The sequence below is a fragment of the Marmota flaviventris genome, chromosome 9, assembly GCF_047511675.1.
Source record: "Marmota flaviventris isolate mMarFla1 chromosome 9, mMarFla1.hap1, whole genome shotgun sequence".
NCBI classification, from domain to species: Eukaryota; Metazoa; Chordata; class Mammalia; order Rodentia; family Sciuridae; genus Marmota; species Marmota flaviventris.
The window spans coordinates 8,990,152-9,006,492 of NC_092506.1; the positions used below are offsets into that span (position 1 = coordinate 8,990,152).

A 16,341-nucleotide genomic window follows, 5' to 3' on the forward strand; every position below is an offset into this window, starting at 1 on the left:
TCCTTGCTGTCCTGTGTGTGTCCTCACACCACTTAAATAAAATAACCTTGAAGAGGAAGGAAGCAGAAAAGCATGAAGGGCCAGGAGCCTGTGTGTGCCAGCACAGGCTGTGACAGCAGGCTGCAGTTGGTGTGGCTTAAACCACAGACTTCTACTGTGCACAGTTTAGCTCTGGAGGCTGGTATCTTAGTCTGTTCTCTGTTGTTAAAAATGAAACACCACAGACTGGGTAAGTGATAAAGAAAAGAAGTTTTGGCTCATGGTGTGGTCCAAGGTCAACAGGCCACACCTGGAGATGGATTTCTTGCTGGCAGAGTCCTGAGGCATTGCAGGAATCACACAGAAAGAGACAAGGAGCAGCTAAGACATGGAGCCAAGGTGCTTTTTATAGGAAACCCATCCTGAGACAACCTACTAGACCACCAACCCAGTAATCTAGTAATTATCTAACCACATGAATGGATTAATCCTTAAAATTAATACCTCTTAAGGGGAATTGTGTTACAACATGGATTTCTAAGGGACAAACTAAATTGAAATCACAGCGGCTGGGAAATCCAAGATCAAAGTGGGGCAGACATGGTGTCCAGAGAGGTTCTTCTTGGCAGGCAGTTGGCCCACTTTTCATAAGGCTGCACATGGCAGAGGGAGGGAAAGGGAGCTCTGGTTGCTTTTCCTCTTCCTCTTCTTCTAAGGACACTAACCCACATTGGGGGTCCTATTCTCACCACCTTGTCTAAACCTAGTGACCACTTTACACTACCACCTCTGAAGAGCACACATTGGTGGTTAGAGAATCAACATGTGCATTTGGGGTGGGAGGGGACACAAACATTGAGACCATGATATTGTGCAATCTCGTCTTTAATAGAATTTGTGCTAGCAGCATTTCCCTCAGATAAAGGCTTCCTGTGCTTTGATTCGGCTTTACTAAACCAAGTGCTCATGATTACAAAAGAGAGTGAAATCTGTAAACCAGCTTGCTCAAATCCCCCAGAGTTAACTGGTGCCGCCAACATAACGCCTTAGAGTTATTAATTGTTCCGCAGTATTCTGGCCACTGCCCTGAAGACGAGTCCTGGAACACCAAATAAAATCGTAGTAACAAACGTGATGATTCCATTAATCACCTGCAATAGAGGAGAAGAGGGAGGATTGGGTCACTCTCCACATCAGGAGTCTGAGCAGAGATACTTGGGCAAGGAACCTGTAGCTCAGGAAAGACCCATGATCCCTGTCCTCTTCACCATATCCCAGAGGGAACACGATGGGCAGGAAGGTGATGGGTGATTCAAACGGAGATGGGGAGAAGGGTGAAGAGGGCAAGTGGGGGTCTCTAGAGTCAGGGAGGTAAAAAGTGATGAAGGGTGACCCAGTAAAGGCAATGAGGCCGGTTGGAGTTCTCCCTGGCACCAATGAGGTTGGAATTGGACTGTCCAATGGAGACGGCAGGAGGCCCTGGCTTTTCTGATGAATAATTCCAAAGGAATCCCTCTCAGTCTTTGCAGAAAGACCCTTCTGAGTTTTAAGGCCTACGTGATCTTGCTACCTCTCACTCTGCATCTCATCTCAGAGAGCCAGAGGAAGGATTCCTATTTAAAGCCTGTTTTAGTAAATGCACTAAGACACGGAGGCCTTGCAAGAGTTATCTGCTGTTGTTTTGGGGAAAAATTAGCACACTCTTTTTTCAGTCAGATCTTTCTCAAGCAGGTATTTGAAGGGGATGTTCCTTGGGCCAGAGCTTCATGTTGCCAGTGGTCTATCAGTGCAGAGTGTGGACAGTGTCACTAGGGGCCCAGAGTTCTGCAGGGCTCACAGCACACTGTGTACAGAGAGAGAACGAGAAAGAGAGCTGGAGACGGGCAGAGGAGGAGCTTCCTATGGAGACAGGTCAGAAGGGAACGGAGGAGTGAGAGGGAGAAGACAGGCGAGTCATCGAGATACCTTTGAGAAAATGTTCCCAAAGAGGGACCCCAGGGAGAAATTAAATGGCACAGCCACCACCAAGCGCACCAGCCTTTCTTGAGTTGAACCCTCAGGAGCACAGCAGAGAGCCAAGCACCCCTAAAGCCCCGGGTGTGGGGACTGATCCGTGTGGCTTCTGTACAACTTTGGAAGTAGGTTTAGATGCAGGACAAGGCACTTCCCCACCCCACCCCACCCCACCAGCACACCTCCCCTGGGTCCAGACATGAGTCTATCCTCCCAGCTGACAGGAAGGGTACCCACTCAGCAAGGTCACAGCAACAAAGCAGGTCTCACTGCACCCCAGTGCCTGAGCTGACGGGCAGTTCTCAGTTTTAAGCCTGGGCTCCAGCCTGGAGCCCTCACTTCCAGAAGGCATGGATTCTCCCCGCCCACCTCTCCTCTTCACCAGAGCCAAACCCTCCCCTGTCCTGAATCTGTGTTGCACAGGCCAAGGTCAAACCTCCCTGGACACCAAGAAGGGAAGATTCAAGAAAACAAACCCCGCAACAGAGAGGCCTCCAGTGAGGCATGGTGGCACCTGCCTGTTATCCCAGTGGTTAGGGAGATTGAGGCAGGAGGATTACAAGTTCAAGTTCAGACTCAGCAACTTAGTGTGGTCCCAAATTAACTTAAAGAAAGGCAGTCTTTAAATAAAATAATAATAATGATGATGTAATATTCCTTAGGTTTTTTTTTTTTTTTTTTTTTTTGTGTGTGTGTGTGTATGGTGCACACCAGGCAAGTGCTCTGCCACTGAGCTACAGACCCAGCACTTCAAGGTCTTTTAAACTAAGCCTTGCTACCCAATGTCCCATAGGTCAAATCTAGCCTGTCACCTATTTTTAAAAATGTAAATAAATGAAAAGAAATCAAGCTTTATTGGAACGCAGCCTCGCCTATTCATTTACAAAGAGTCTATGGCTGCTCTCGGGCTATAGAGCGACCCTGGCAGAGCAAGGAGAGGGACCAGCTGGCCCACGAAAGCTCACGTGTTTCCTGTTGTCCTTGTGCAGAAAAAATGGGCCCAACATGACCAGGGTCCCCTGCTCCTGGACCCCACTGCTCACTCTGCCAGCTTCCCTGACCCCCGCTGCTGGGAAATCTCCAAGTCAGGTTGCACTGCCAGCCCTCAGCAGGTGCCCATACCCTGTGAGCTGGGGAATGGTCTGGTCCCAGGGAAGGGGACACAGGCTGAGGACACACCTGGTCACTGCGGGGAATTTCATAGCGTAGCTTGTTCACAAAGTGCTCACAGTTGTTCCTAGTCACTGAATAGTGGACTTCCTTCCCCACCATTTTCTCTGCCTGCTGGACAATTTTGTTGGGTGGCAGTGGGTTAAACTTTTTATCGTTCTTGTTATTGACCCGGTACTTGTCTCCTCCGGCCACCACGGACAGCAGCTCCTTCTTCACTATGGCTCTGTTACCCACGACGGAACTGAAGCCGCTCACACCACCTCCTGCCGCTTCACCTGTGGAAACAGTGGACTCAGGCCTGGGCAGGGCCACAGTGGCTCCGAGCTGGCCCCAGTCCAGACAGCCTCACTGCACACTGGGAGAGAAGTGGTTTTCAGAAAGTGGCCTCCTCTCCTTATGAGTGTCTTTAGCCCTCACTCATTCCCAGCTGGAGCAGTGCTGTAAGCAGCCCTCCACCCAGGGGTGGCTCAGGACAGCTGCAATGCTTTCACTGCTGTGCCCCCCTCCTCCCTGCCCAAAATCTGTCCTGGGGCCTGACTCAGGCATGTCCTGGATTTGCTCTATCATTAATTCCTTTCATATGATTCACATGGGAGGTCCTGGAGTCCAGTGTTGAAGGAATCAGAACTAAAATGAGAAAGTGAAAACTATACCTTCAAATATGTATTAAGAAACTAACTAGAACCATAGTTGAAATCAGTGGAATCTCTGTGAGTACATGGAGTGTTTCTGTAGTACCATTACATGAGGCAGAGGGCAGGTGTGCATGCACACGGTACAGACCAATATTCACAGCATATTGGAGAAGGAGTTGATCATATTTATTTGGGGATAGAATTTGTGAAAATTTTTATCACATGTATAAAAATGTATTATGATTTCCCCCGTTTTAAGCACTATTGATCACCTGACATTTTGCCAATGCCAAGATGCCCAGAACAATCATGATATTCCTAATACACCTGGTGGTGGGTAATGGATCTACCTGGAAACACACACACTCCCTCTCTGTCTCTTTCATGTTGGATTATTCATTATTTGTGTTAATAAAATATACAAAGGTTTCCAACCTAAGGGAGCTGGATGTTGCAACCTGGGATATCTCTCACCCCCAATAACAATATATGATTTTTGAAATGTCAATCAAATTCTCACCTTGAGATAATTATGCATAAAGCATTCCTACATAATTGAATTTTTCAAGAAACTCCAAAGCTGATCATGAAAAGAAACTGGATATTATTTTTCGTCAGCATGCCCTTTATTTAAGTGGAAATCTCTGAATTAGAAAAATCTATGACCAATGATTCTACAAGGCCTGAAAAAAGTTCGAACAACACATTAAATTTTCTTCAGGGAAGACAGCCTGACATAAGCAGTTTAGCTTCAAAACTCCATAACAAAAGGGTTGGCAATAGCCTAACTGCTGCACAGAAAGGAGCCAAAACTTTTACTATAGAAATATGCCGCTGGTAAGTAGCCCTCCACCCAGGCATGGCTCAGGACGACTATGAACATGGGGTGGTAACCTGGAACCTTAAAGATCTAAATGATGGATCCAGGTACTTCATGGGACATGCCCCTCATATCAATTGATTAACTGTGGGCTCCTGGAGACCTGGCTGTGGAGTGTTCTCCAAGCACTTAGTATTATTCTCCACCTAGTTGTGATAACAACATTCTTATATGGGGTGTATTCTCAAAAGAGGTGAAGTTTGTTGGAAGACACACTTTTCAGATGACCTCTATGAGCACTAAGCCACCAAAACTATGTTCACATAACCCTGTGAAGGATCTGCTGAGTCCTGATTTTACCATCTACGAGGTCCCCTGAAGGACAAACATTTGGTGACCATGAGTAATCTTGAGTGTGCGCAAACAGAAATTTTCAAAAGGGCTGGGGTGTATCTCAGCATTAGAGCACCCTGGATTCAACCCCCAGGGCTTCAACCAAACCAAACAAACCAACAAGAACAAAGGGCCCACACATGCAGCCCTAACTGGACACTGTCCTGATTTCCCCAGAGCCAGCTCTAACCCAGACAGACCTCCCTCTCCTGCTGTGAGCAGGACCTTGCTGCTGTCCCAGGGCTTAGACACCAATCAGGGAGCACCCGCAGCAGCACAGCCTAAGGGGGGCAGGTTCCTAGTGGCCAGGCTCAGGGACAAATGCACTCCCTCAATGATGCTTTAACAACTGAGGGTGAGCACTGCTGTGAGCTGAGCTCTTTGTCATTTTCTGTTCAAAGTCTCTGAGTTTGTGAGCTGCTGTAGGTGCCACAGAAGGTCTCAATGTCTCTCACTTGACTGACTTCCTTATGTGCACACAGGTGCATGTCCACACCACTCTACTAGTGACTTGAAGGACTGGACAGTGTTCCACTGTGTGCAGGTGAGTGGAGTTTCCAGCATGTCCGCGTGTCCCTTAAAGCCATGATGCTGGGCCAGAGAGGGAGGAGGCCCACACCTGGCCAGGCCCTGCACCAGGCTCTCCCTGCCCTCCTTCATTTCTCTCCCTCACGGCCTGGGAGACAGGAATCCCTATCCCTGCTCTTCTGAGGTGAAGCTCAACTGACTGAGGTGAAGCCACATGCTTAGGTCACACAGTCAGGAGGCAGAGGAGCAGGATTCCAGGCTGGCCCTGGGGAGGTTGGAGGCCCACACCTGTCCATTGCTCTCTGCAGCCAGGAATAAACTCTTGGAAGGATCAACTCCTGCTACTGTTGTTTGACCTTGCAGAACTCCACAGACACAGGGGACTGGACCTTTGGAGGGATGCTCTTCAACTACAGTGGGATCAACTGGGACTGAATGCACTCTAAAATGGAAACAGGTCAACAATTCTCCCTGAACTCACTGATAATGACAACTAGCAGAGATACAGCCAGAGCAAAGAGCTGATTCATTCAGTAAGTGCTGATTGAGAGCCTGCTCTGCCAGGCAGTGTGAGGACCAGCACATAACTGTGCCTGCATTCCTACTCTTGATCTCAGTCCTTATGTATAATAGAGAAACCATGCTTACGTGTTGGACCCAGATGGACCACATAGCCCTTTCCCACATAGATGGCCCAGTGCTCATAGCCAATGCGAAAAATTTCAATGAGGTCTCCAGGTTTTGGACTTGTTCTGTCCTGCAACAGAAAAATCAGACACAGATAAAGGGGGCCTTTGTATGGAATGTTCTAAAACCTGACCTGCAAGAAGACCCAACCCAGTCCTACAGAATCCCTGTGCTCATCACCTGTAAGAGTCAGAGAGGAGAGACCTCTCCTCACATAGTAGGGAAACCTCTCCTCTCCATTTACCATGTGCTTGCTAGCCTGGAAAGGTGCTCAGGGACAAGGAGGAGATGGAAAGTGTGTCTTTGAGGGACTATGGCAGTAGATCTGCAGCACAGGAGTGTGGGGCAGTGATGTGCACCAGCTGCAGAGAGCATATTTTATGCGCAGAGAATGTTTGTATCAGCAAATGTCGATATGATTCCCAAGGAGGTCCAAAACACATCATAAGGGCCACCAGCCATGCGCATGGGCTTCAGTGATGCTTATGAGGTACAGAGCGCCCACGTACAGAGCCCAACGTGTTAAATACTGCAGAACAGTTGACCCCACTGTCCATCATCATTCGAGTAAGAAGTACCATCACCCTCCTCCACAGACGAGAAGACTGGGTCTTAGGATGGTTAGGTGACTTTCCTAGAGAGTAGAAAAGCCAGAGGGAAACTGAGTCTCAGGGTTTCCAACATTTATGCCTGAACAATCCCAGAAGGTCCCAGACAAACTGGGGCAGCTGGAGTCTGTGCTCCAGGCCAAAATCAAGGCAAAGAAAGATAGGATGTGTTTGGGAGTCAGAGGGGGAGGGATTCTCTTTGAAGTTCCCATGAGTGAGTTGTACTTTTGGAGTACACTGAGGAGCGATCCCATCTGTATGTATAACTAAAACGCCCCAATTAAAAAATGGGGAAAAAAGTACACTGAGGCAACCAGCTGCCCTCCCCCAACTCAGTTGAGCCCGGCCTCTGGGCCCAATGCACCCTGCCAGAGAGCTGAGCTGCTGCAGAGAAAGTGAGGGTGCAGCTGCCTGGAGGAGGTGGGAGATCTCCTGGGAGTTCAAGTCCTTGGCAGCAAGGATCAGGAGTCAGCTTGACCCAAGGTGGGCCGATTGGTGCATCAGAAAGGTAATGACTGCTGGCAGTGCTCAGGCATGGCTGTAGTCCCAGTGACTTGGGAGCCTATGGCAGGAAGATCACATGTTTAAAGCCAGCCTGCGCCACTAGGAGACCTCGCCTCATAATGAAGATTAAAAAGAGCTGCGAAGTAGCTCATTTATAGAGAGAACTTGCCTAGCTTGCACAGGTCTTGATTTCAATCCCTAGTACTGGAAAAAAAATCAGCACACATGTACTGAAATACAACAGATTGGTTCTAGGAAACACGGTTAGGTAATGAGAAAGATTCAAGTATATCTAGATGAAGTGTACTCAGGGAACCCAGTTAAAAACCACCATAAAACATAAAGCCATGGGGCTGGGGATGTGGCTCAAGCCGTAGCGTGCTCTCCTGGCATGCGCAAGGCGCTGGGTTCGATCCTCAGCACCACATAAAAATAAAAAAAATAAGAGATGTTGTGTCCACCAAAAAGTAAAAAATGAACATTAAAAAATTCTCTCTTTCTCTCTCTCTCTCAAAACAAAACAAAACAAAACATAAAGCTACATGTCAGCACTTATAAGGGAGCTATATACAGGTGAGTAGAACCATCTGGCAGAGCGTACCGCAAATCGCTTCAGAGGGAAGAGAAAACACAGGGAGTCTGGGAGAAGGGCTGATTCTTCATGCTCAGGGCTTCCACTTTGATTTTGGTTTCTTTCTTTTTTAACATTCTCTTTCAACATCCCTTTACGAGTGCATTATATTCGTACATAATGATGAGTGTTCTGTTGCCTATACACACATGCACCAATATAGCAATATAATATGCAGTGTCACTCCCTATCACCTCTCCCTCATTCCCTATTCCCAACCCATCTATTGATGTCCCTTGGACTTTCTGCTTTTTGTTTCTTAAACAAGGCAAATACATTCACATATTACTGTGAATAAATTTGAAAACGTAATTAAATTAAAACAACAGAACTAAATGCTTTGGAAACTAAATGCTCCTCCATCATTCGAGAATTCCTCTGATCTTACCTGGAAGATCATTGCCCGTTTTCTTATTTTTTAAAAAAATCTTTAGTTGTAGATGGACACAATACCTTTATTTTATTTGCTTATTTTTATGTGATGCAGGGGATCGAACCCAGTGCCTCACGTGTGCTAGGCATGCTCTCTACCACTGAGTCATAACCCCGTCCCAATGAGGTGTTTCCTGAAACCTGGTTTGGGTAAAGAAAAGCCTTCAGCGAGGTGCCAGGAGGCAACCAGCACTCAGGAGACCAAACCCCACACAGCAGCTGAGGCAGGGAAGCCTCTGGGCTCCTGGACCCAAACCAGGGTTCCTTTCCTACTGTGCGAGAGCCCCAGACCTGCAGCCCACCTGCCCCCTCCTCTCCCCTGTCCCCTCTACACCTGAGCTGGAGCCAACAAGGACAGCACACATATTTCTGATAATAGACTGTCACTGTTGCTTTGAAAATCAAAGGTTCAAAACCCTTTCTGGGGACTCACCAAAGACATGCTTCTGTCCAGAAGTGCTGTGTGCTGCTGGCTGGAGGTCCAGACTTCTTTTATTTAGCTTTTCGTCTTCCTGTAACTCCACCTACCCAAGCCTTCAGTTAGGTGAAAACAAAGGTCACATAAAATTTTTAATCTTTCAACAAATGCAGGGCACACATGCCGGAGACAGTTAGATATGGAAATCACTTGAAGGGGAGAGAGATCAGAGCCCAGTGTGCATTCAGGAGGATTTGCTGACATCTGTGGTCAGGGGAACATTAAAAAAATCCCCAAGTATCAATGGGAAAGGAGAGACAGTGGAACAAGCAAGTGCTGATACTGAAATACAAAAACCAAAAAAAAAAAAAAAAAAAAAAACAAACCAAAAACCAAAAAACCCACCCATGTCTTGGTAGGTGTGGGAAGGCAGGAGGGAGGGGCACAGCCAGAGGGAAGCATTTCAAGGAATGAGGGGCTCTGAGGACACAGACACACCCCACAATGAGGAGCGAACATCTCCAGAACAGGCAAATATTTCCACCAACTTCCAAACCAACCACACCACCTGGAACAGGCCACCAGAGGCATTTCCACACCCTGGAAACCCAGGAGCCTGCGTGGCCAGAAGGATGGAAAGAAACCCTCCCCTTCCTCTCCCCCCCAGGTCGGAAGCGCATTCAGTGTAGCCCAACAGGAAACCCAAACCCCTACTCCCTGGTGTGAAGAGCTGCTGCTTTAGACACCAGTGTGCTACCCCACCCAAGCCCCTAATAAGTCTCTGTCTTCTGACACCCACTTCTTAACAGCAAGGGGCGGGAGAGAGCGGGAGCAGCTCAGCACCCTCACTGTGGGGTTGTGGAGGAAGCAAGGACCAGCCCGATGCCCTCTTCAGGCTCTCAGGAAGACAGGGCTGTGGGTGCGCACACAGGGGGACTGGAACCACAGCTAGCAGACTCCAACTTAAGGGTCCACAGCGTCACTGTAGACGTGCTATTCCACAGCCCATGCTGCTCCTATGGACACGGGGTCTCTCTCAGCATCTCCATGCCAATGTCCTCGGGGTTGCGTGGGACCCTCCTTACGGACTTTCCCAACCTCATTCTGAAGGGAGAGAGTGGGGGTAGGTTCAGCTGATTCCCTCAGGTCAGGGGAATGTTCAAAAATCCCCAAGTATCAGGGGGAAAGGAGAGAAAGTGAAACAAGCAAGTGCTGATACCAATGTCCAGAGCCTCATGGGCAGTCCCCACATCTTTGGGTGGATGACAGTGAACCAAGGGGTCTCATTTTACGGATGAGTGCCAGCCACTTTTAACAACATCACAGCCCCATGTCCTGAGCAGTAGGATGGGTGGGGGGGCACTGATGGCCAAAGGGATGGCAGGTGAGGTGAGCACAGGGAGAACTTGGGGTGTGCAGGGTGGTGGTGAATGCAAGTCCACAGTCCTTGTGCAGGACGGTTAGCTCTTCAGCTAATCCCATGTGATCAGTGCCAGAAACTCAGGCCCAGGAGCCACGTAAGAGGAGCCAGCAACCAAGGTGGGTCCAGCTGGAATGCTGCCTGTCCCCAGCTGGTGCCTACAGCCGCTGAGCAGGCCAGGGGGCCAGTGTGTTCCTCCTGGGCAGAGAATGGGGCAGAGTCAGAGCCCAGGCCCAGCCTGCTGGGAACACTGGGCACCGCATCAAGGAGCTGCAGACCCAGCACTTTGTAGTTTTCATTATTTTGAGACAGGGTCCTGCTAAATTGCCAAGGCTGGCTTCAAACTTGAGATCTTTCTACCTCAGCCTCCCGAGTCACTGGAATTGCAACTGTGCATCATTGTGTGCAGCTGTGCTAGCTTGGATTTTGAAAGCTTATATAAAAATTCTACTACTATATGAGAGTGGATTTTCTGTGGGAGACAATGAGTTCTTTTCAAGTGCACAGCTCCTTTCTGTGTCCATGGGGCTTGAGTACGGGTCTTGGCTGGGGAGGGGAGGCACTGAGAGTGGCGTGTGAAGGGAGACAGGTCCCTGCTGTAGAAGGCGTGTATCTGGGCCTTGGGGTCCTGGGCTCACACTCCGTCCACACTCAGCCTGCATTCTGGGCTTCTGGCTGGTGAGCTAATTCTTCCTTGCCTGCCTCTCTGTGAGGAGAGTTTGCGTCTCTCCAAGCCTCAGAGAATAACTGTGTTCCTCTTCTTTCTTCCACAAGCTTTTCCTCCCCATTCAGAATGATTCTTGCCTCACCCTTTTGATTCATGAAGTGCCTAACCTTGATTTTCTGTGTTAGAGAAGTTCTAAGCAGGGCTGAATTCAGCTGATTCATGGTAATTAAAAAAGGAAGAAGCCAGGTTCCTATAATCATTATAAATGGAACAGTTCCTGGAGGGCATGTTTTATAACTTGGAAAAGGGAAGTTGTGGGAGTTGTATTGCCCTGTCCGCAGGGAAAACTCCCTGCCCTTTGTCTTCATATAGGCAGAGGCTCAGCCTCAGAGCTCAGCTTCTTTCTGTTCACAGTGCCCTGGCCATGACCTTAGGCAGCTGAAGATGGAAAAGAAACTTCCTCCTGCTGTGTCAGCCTTGCTGGGGCTTGATGGACAGGCTGCCTCAGAATGGGGTGCAGGAGAAGATGGACAGGAGGCCTGGCTCTGCTCCAGTCCAAGTCAAGCCCTGGGGTGGATCTTGGAGATGCAGGGAGAGAGTTTTCCTCCTGGAGGCTGGAGGGAGCTCAGACAGGCACAGGGAATTGTGGCCCATCCTGTTCCTTGCATGATGGGCTCTGAAACCTGGGTCCCAGAGAGGGCCAGTTGAGCCAGAAGGGCAGTGAGGGCAGCCTGTGGGAAGGGTGTGTGGATGGGAATGGGAAGAGGGGGAGTGGGCATGGGGAGGGGGTTAGGGCAGGGAGACCCAGGAGTGCAGAAGAGCAGAGGCCAGAGGGAGCAGTAGGTGAGTGGAGGTCAAGGCCCTGGGTGGACCTGGGGGCAGAGCCCAGGGAGGGGAGGGAGGGAGGAAGTGTTGGTGAGGAAGGGCATGTGGTCTTGGGGACTGGGTATGGGGCAGCAGGGACAGGAGGTGGGGAAGCAGGCAGGAGGCTATGGGGGTCGTGGAAGAGGAAGGGAACTGCCCTGATTACGTTAGTAGACAGGAGGTGGAGGAAAGGAATCAGGAGAGATTCCTGGGGTCTACAGTGACTAGACTTTGCGATTGGATGTGGCAGCAGTTAGGCTGTGGGGCTGAGAGAAGAAATGTGGGGCAGCGGGAGGACTTTCGATGACCCCTCTTTTGATATTGGGGAGCCTAGAATAAGGGTTGGGGAGGGAGAGCTCATCCATGAGATCAGACCTGAAGAGGGAAGAGGAATAGAAAAATAATTGTTTCGTGATGCTGAGGTGCCCTGGGTGGAGTGCTGAGAGTGAGGACAGAGGCGGGGAATGAGGAACAGAGTGGGGCCCTGGGGTGACTCATGAGGGCTACAGGCAGGGGAGGGTCCAGCTCAGCCTCTGCACACAAGTGACCTGAGCACATCACCCCACCCTCTGAGTCCCAATCTCTGCATCTCCACAAGGAGAGAGTTCACCCCTCCTCCTCCTGTAGTTGTATGGATTGGATCATGGGCGGGAGAGCACCTGAATCAGATGTCCACATCTCTGAGGACAACTGTGTGTCTCCTGACTGACCTCCTGTTGGGGGACATTAGATACTTTCATTGAGTATGTGTCAGGGCCTCAGCTATTGGAGAAGGGCATCCTGAGGCCACTCGATATTTACTGGTTCAAAGAAGAAGATCTCATCATAGAGTCACACTCACAGCTAAGATTTATTAAAGCAAAGGACCCAAAGCAAGATGGGCAGAGGAAAAGGCCCGTGGGGAGACGCCCTGAGGAAGCCAGGTGAGAGCTTCCAGGAGCCTCTCCAGTGGACTCACATGGGATCACTCAAGTCCTTACTAATGAATTGGGACAACATGTGTGGAGGGTTGTCTACCTGAGAAGATCCCCAGTGTAGACGTCCAGGGTCTCAGTCCAGGGAGAGTCTCCTAGTTCCTCTCTGCCTGGCATGTCCTGAAGCCATAGACTCCCAGAAGGCAGGCAGCATGCAGTGTAGACCACATTGTTCATACAGAGGGTTTAGACATGGTGAGTCATTGTGATCACTGAGGGCAAGGTTTACCTGCCCAGTTCCCAGACTCAGCCTACAGCCAACCTTGTGAGTAGGTCTCCCTAGGGATGCCTGTCTCTGATCTGGTATGTTAAATCCTTGTGTGTAAGATACAACGATTCCAAGTATGTGGGCATCCACAGCCTCAAAACTGTGGAGGAAAAAAAGTCTGAAAAATCGAATAGGCAAATAAATAGTTGCAGTTGGAGACTTGACTTTCCTCTCACATAACTGATAGACCTCATGGGAGGAAACCATCAAGGACCCAGAAGAACTGAACATCACCACCAAGTAATCGGACCTAACTGACATTCACTGACCACTTCACCCACAACAGCAGAACACACACTCCTTTCAAGTGCCCAAGAACCTATGCAATGTGCTCTTGTTCTAGATAATGAAAAAATAAATAAACCTTACAAATTAAAAAACTGGAAATCGTCCAACATATACTTTCTCACAAAAAGAGGATTAAACTAGAACTCAATAACAGAAGCATACAAGAATAATCTCCAATACTTGCAGTTGGACAACATGCTTCTAAATAACCCAAGTATCAAATAGGAATTCTCCATGGACACTAAAACGTATTTTAAATGACCCCAAATCACAATGCAGAAGATCAACATCTGCTAGTTATAGCTAATGCAGGACTGAGAAGGAACTTTCTAGAACTAAATGCAGAAAACTGAAAGTCAGGATACTGAGTTTCCATCTGAAGAAGTTAGAAAAGAGTAAATAAGTGCAAAACGGGTCAGAAGGAAGGGAAATGAAGATAAGAGCAGCAATCCGTACAATGAGCAACAGAAAGGGAGAAAATCAGTAGCTCCAAAAGCTGGTTCTTCTAAAAGAGCAAAAGATAAACCTCTAGTGAGACTGACAGAGGCATAAAGGAAAATGACACAGAATGCCAATGTTAAGAGTGAAGGAGGGGCTTTCAGACAAGGTCTGGCAGATATCAAATGAGAAAAAATAATATCACAATTAAAATTGAGCAACTTGGATTAAATGAACTAATTTCTTAAATATCACCAACAACCAAAATGCATCTAGATGAAATAGATACTCTGAATAGCTCTACAAGTATTGACTGGGGTGCATTTTTGTTTATAATCACTGAAAAAGAAAGATCCAGGTTTACATGGCTGGCCTGGAAAAATGAGGAGGAAACATTCCATGAAACTATTTCAGGAAATCTCATCCATTTACAGTAAGATCCCAATCTGACAGCTGAGCATTAAAAAAATAAACCCAGAGATCAACATCTCTCATGAACACAGAGGTAAAAATCCTCAAAAAACATCAGAGGATCAAACTGAGCTCTTTTCAAAAGGAACACTCCAACATGACCGCATGGACTTGATCCCAGGAACCCAAGTGTGGCTGGATCTTTGAAAATCAAATATGCAATATGCCATGTTAACAGCATATGGAACAGAAGTCACATGGTCATATTAACTGATGCAGCAAAAGCCTTTGACAAAATTCAACACTCATTCAAGATGTTAAAAAATTCTCAGCACCAATGGAAAAAAATACAAACAAATAGAAAGAAATCCTGAAGAGTAGAGGAAGGGAAACAGGAGGAGGGGAAATACCAGGGAAATATGGTACCTACATACATGAATATGTCACTATGAACCCCACTTCATGTATAATTATAATTTATGAATGAGCACATAAAATAAGAAAATGACAATAAACTATTGTTTTTCCATTAAAAATATAGTTGGTAAAGTGTCACTAATGGTCTAAATCCAACAAATCTCAGAAAATTAGAACTGGAAGATCACCTCCCCAACTTTTAAAGGCCATCTACGAAAACCTACAGCTAACTGTAAATAACTGAACAAATGAAATACTCAGCCACAAATCTAACAACACACATATACTGAAAACTCAAAATTCTGATTGAAAAAAAAGCAAAGACCTAAATAAATGAAGAGACACGTCACCTCCTGGATCCAAAGACCCATCACAGGAAGGTCAGTTCTTCTCAGGTTGGTCTGCAGAGCCAGTGAGATGCCAAACAAAACCCCACAGAATGATCTGCAGATCTGAACAAGATGATTTTAAAATGCACATGAAAAGGCAAAGCAGCAAGGGGCTGGGAGCTCAGCATGTGAGAGGCTCTAGGGTCGATCCTCAGCACCTCATAAAAATAAATAAATAAATAAATATATAAATAAAATAAAGTTTTGTATCCATGTAGAACAGAAGTTATTTTATTTTTTTAAAGGCAAAGAAGCAGGAATTAAAATAATAAAGTGATAAGAAGTTATCATGGGGAAAAAGGAAAAAGGACACAGCTCTTCCCCACTCTGGAGTCCCCTATCCAGAGCAACTAGAAAAGCAGGCAGTAGGTTTATGCTTCTGGGAGAAGTGGCTCAGGCTGTCTCCACTGGAGCCCAGGGGATGGGTCCTTGTCTCCAAGGCCAACTCCTCACTTGGTTGCTCTTGGGCCAGAGGACTCAGGAAGCTGCGGAAAAGGAAGGCTTGTGAGGACGTGAGCAACCTACTAAGTGCCTGGAAGGTGGTAACATCCAAGGGTAAGTGTCAGGGCTCGCTGGCATCACCTCTCAACCACTCCTTCTGGCAAAATGCCAGGCACCATCCCGACTCGGCTGTGGCTCTCAACACATGACTACATTCTAATTAGTACTTCTTCAACCCTGAGTCCTAGCTAACTGAGACAAGGTCCAGGTTAAATGGACCTTAACATTAATGGACCTCAACACGGGGCTCCTATTCTCCAGGGGCAATACCATGGAGACCAGATAGCGCCTGCATAGTTGTCCTTTTAGCTCAGAGGGAGAAGGCTGGGCACCCCAGTTCTGGAATCAGGGCAAACCTGTGAAGGACAGTGCTACGGCAGCCGGGCATCCTGTGCTTTTGCACAGGAGTTTCCCAGTCGCCAGGTACTACCTAGCAGCCAGGCATTCTATGTCTTTGCACAGAAACTTCCTAGTCACCAAGCATGTCACAATCACGAAGTTTGTAGACCCCAGTCCCAAACATGGAATTCCCACACAGAGAGCCACTCCACACCAGGCCAGCACAGGAAGACCAGAGCTACACACCCAGCCACAGCCGCCCTCCACCTTTCCCGGTGTCTTCTCACACCCCCGTGCCAGGACCACTGCCTGCCTACCCTGGTCTCACTCCATCATATGTCCCCGGGGGAACTGTATTAGAACACAGACTTGGAAGGGATCCCTAAACTGAAGCCACAGCAGCTGGGAAATCTAAGATCAAGATATGTCAGACAAGGTGTCTAGAGACCTTCTTCCTGGAAGGCAGTTGGTCCCCTTGTCACTGGGGCTGCACATGGCAGAGGGAGGGAAAGAGAGCTCTGGTCTCTCTTCTTCTTCTTAGAGG

At 47.9% G+C, this 16,341-nt stretch overlaps 1 protein-coding gene across 2 annotated transcripts; it reads right to left on the bottom strand.

Annotated features, from left to right (window-relative positions):
• Nucleotides 1-846: 846 nt before the first annotated feature.
• LOC114083931 (phospholipase A and acyltransferase 2-like) lies at nt 847-9,446 on the bottom strand. 2 transcript variants are annotated; one of them, XM_071617029.1, is made up of 5 exons: nt 9,370-9,446; nt 8,837-8,937; nt 6,190-6,298; nt 3,172-3,440; nt 847-1,130 (listed from the first exon to the last, which is right to left on the bottom strand). In XM_071617029.1, exons 2-5 carry the CDS (start codon nt 8,843-8,845, stop codon nt 1,035-1,037), a joined length of 483 nt encoding a protein of 160 aa, XP_071473130.1. In that variant the 5' UTR covers nt 8,846-8,937; nt 9,370-9,446; the 3' UTR covers nt 847-1,034. The 2 variants fall into 2 exon arrangements, with proteins under 2 accessions (XP_071473130.1, XP_071473129.1); XM_071617028.1 differs by lacking the exon at nt 9,370-9,446 and having other exon boundaries at nt 8,837-9,181.
• Nucleotides 9,447-16,341: the final 6,895 nt, after the last annotated feature.

Bases quoted from the DNA above. Each gene is read 5' to 3' on its own strand.
- LOC114083931 (XM_071617029.1), bottom strand. The intron at 3,441-6,189 runs GTAAGCATGGTT...CTGTTTCCACAG, and splicing joins GGTCCATCTGGGTCCAACAC to GTGAAGCGGCAGGAGGTGGT. The intron at 1,131-3,171 runs GTGTGTCCTCAG...CCTCTATTGCAG, and splicing joins AAATTCCCCGCAGTGACCAG to GTGATTAATGGAATCATCAC.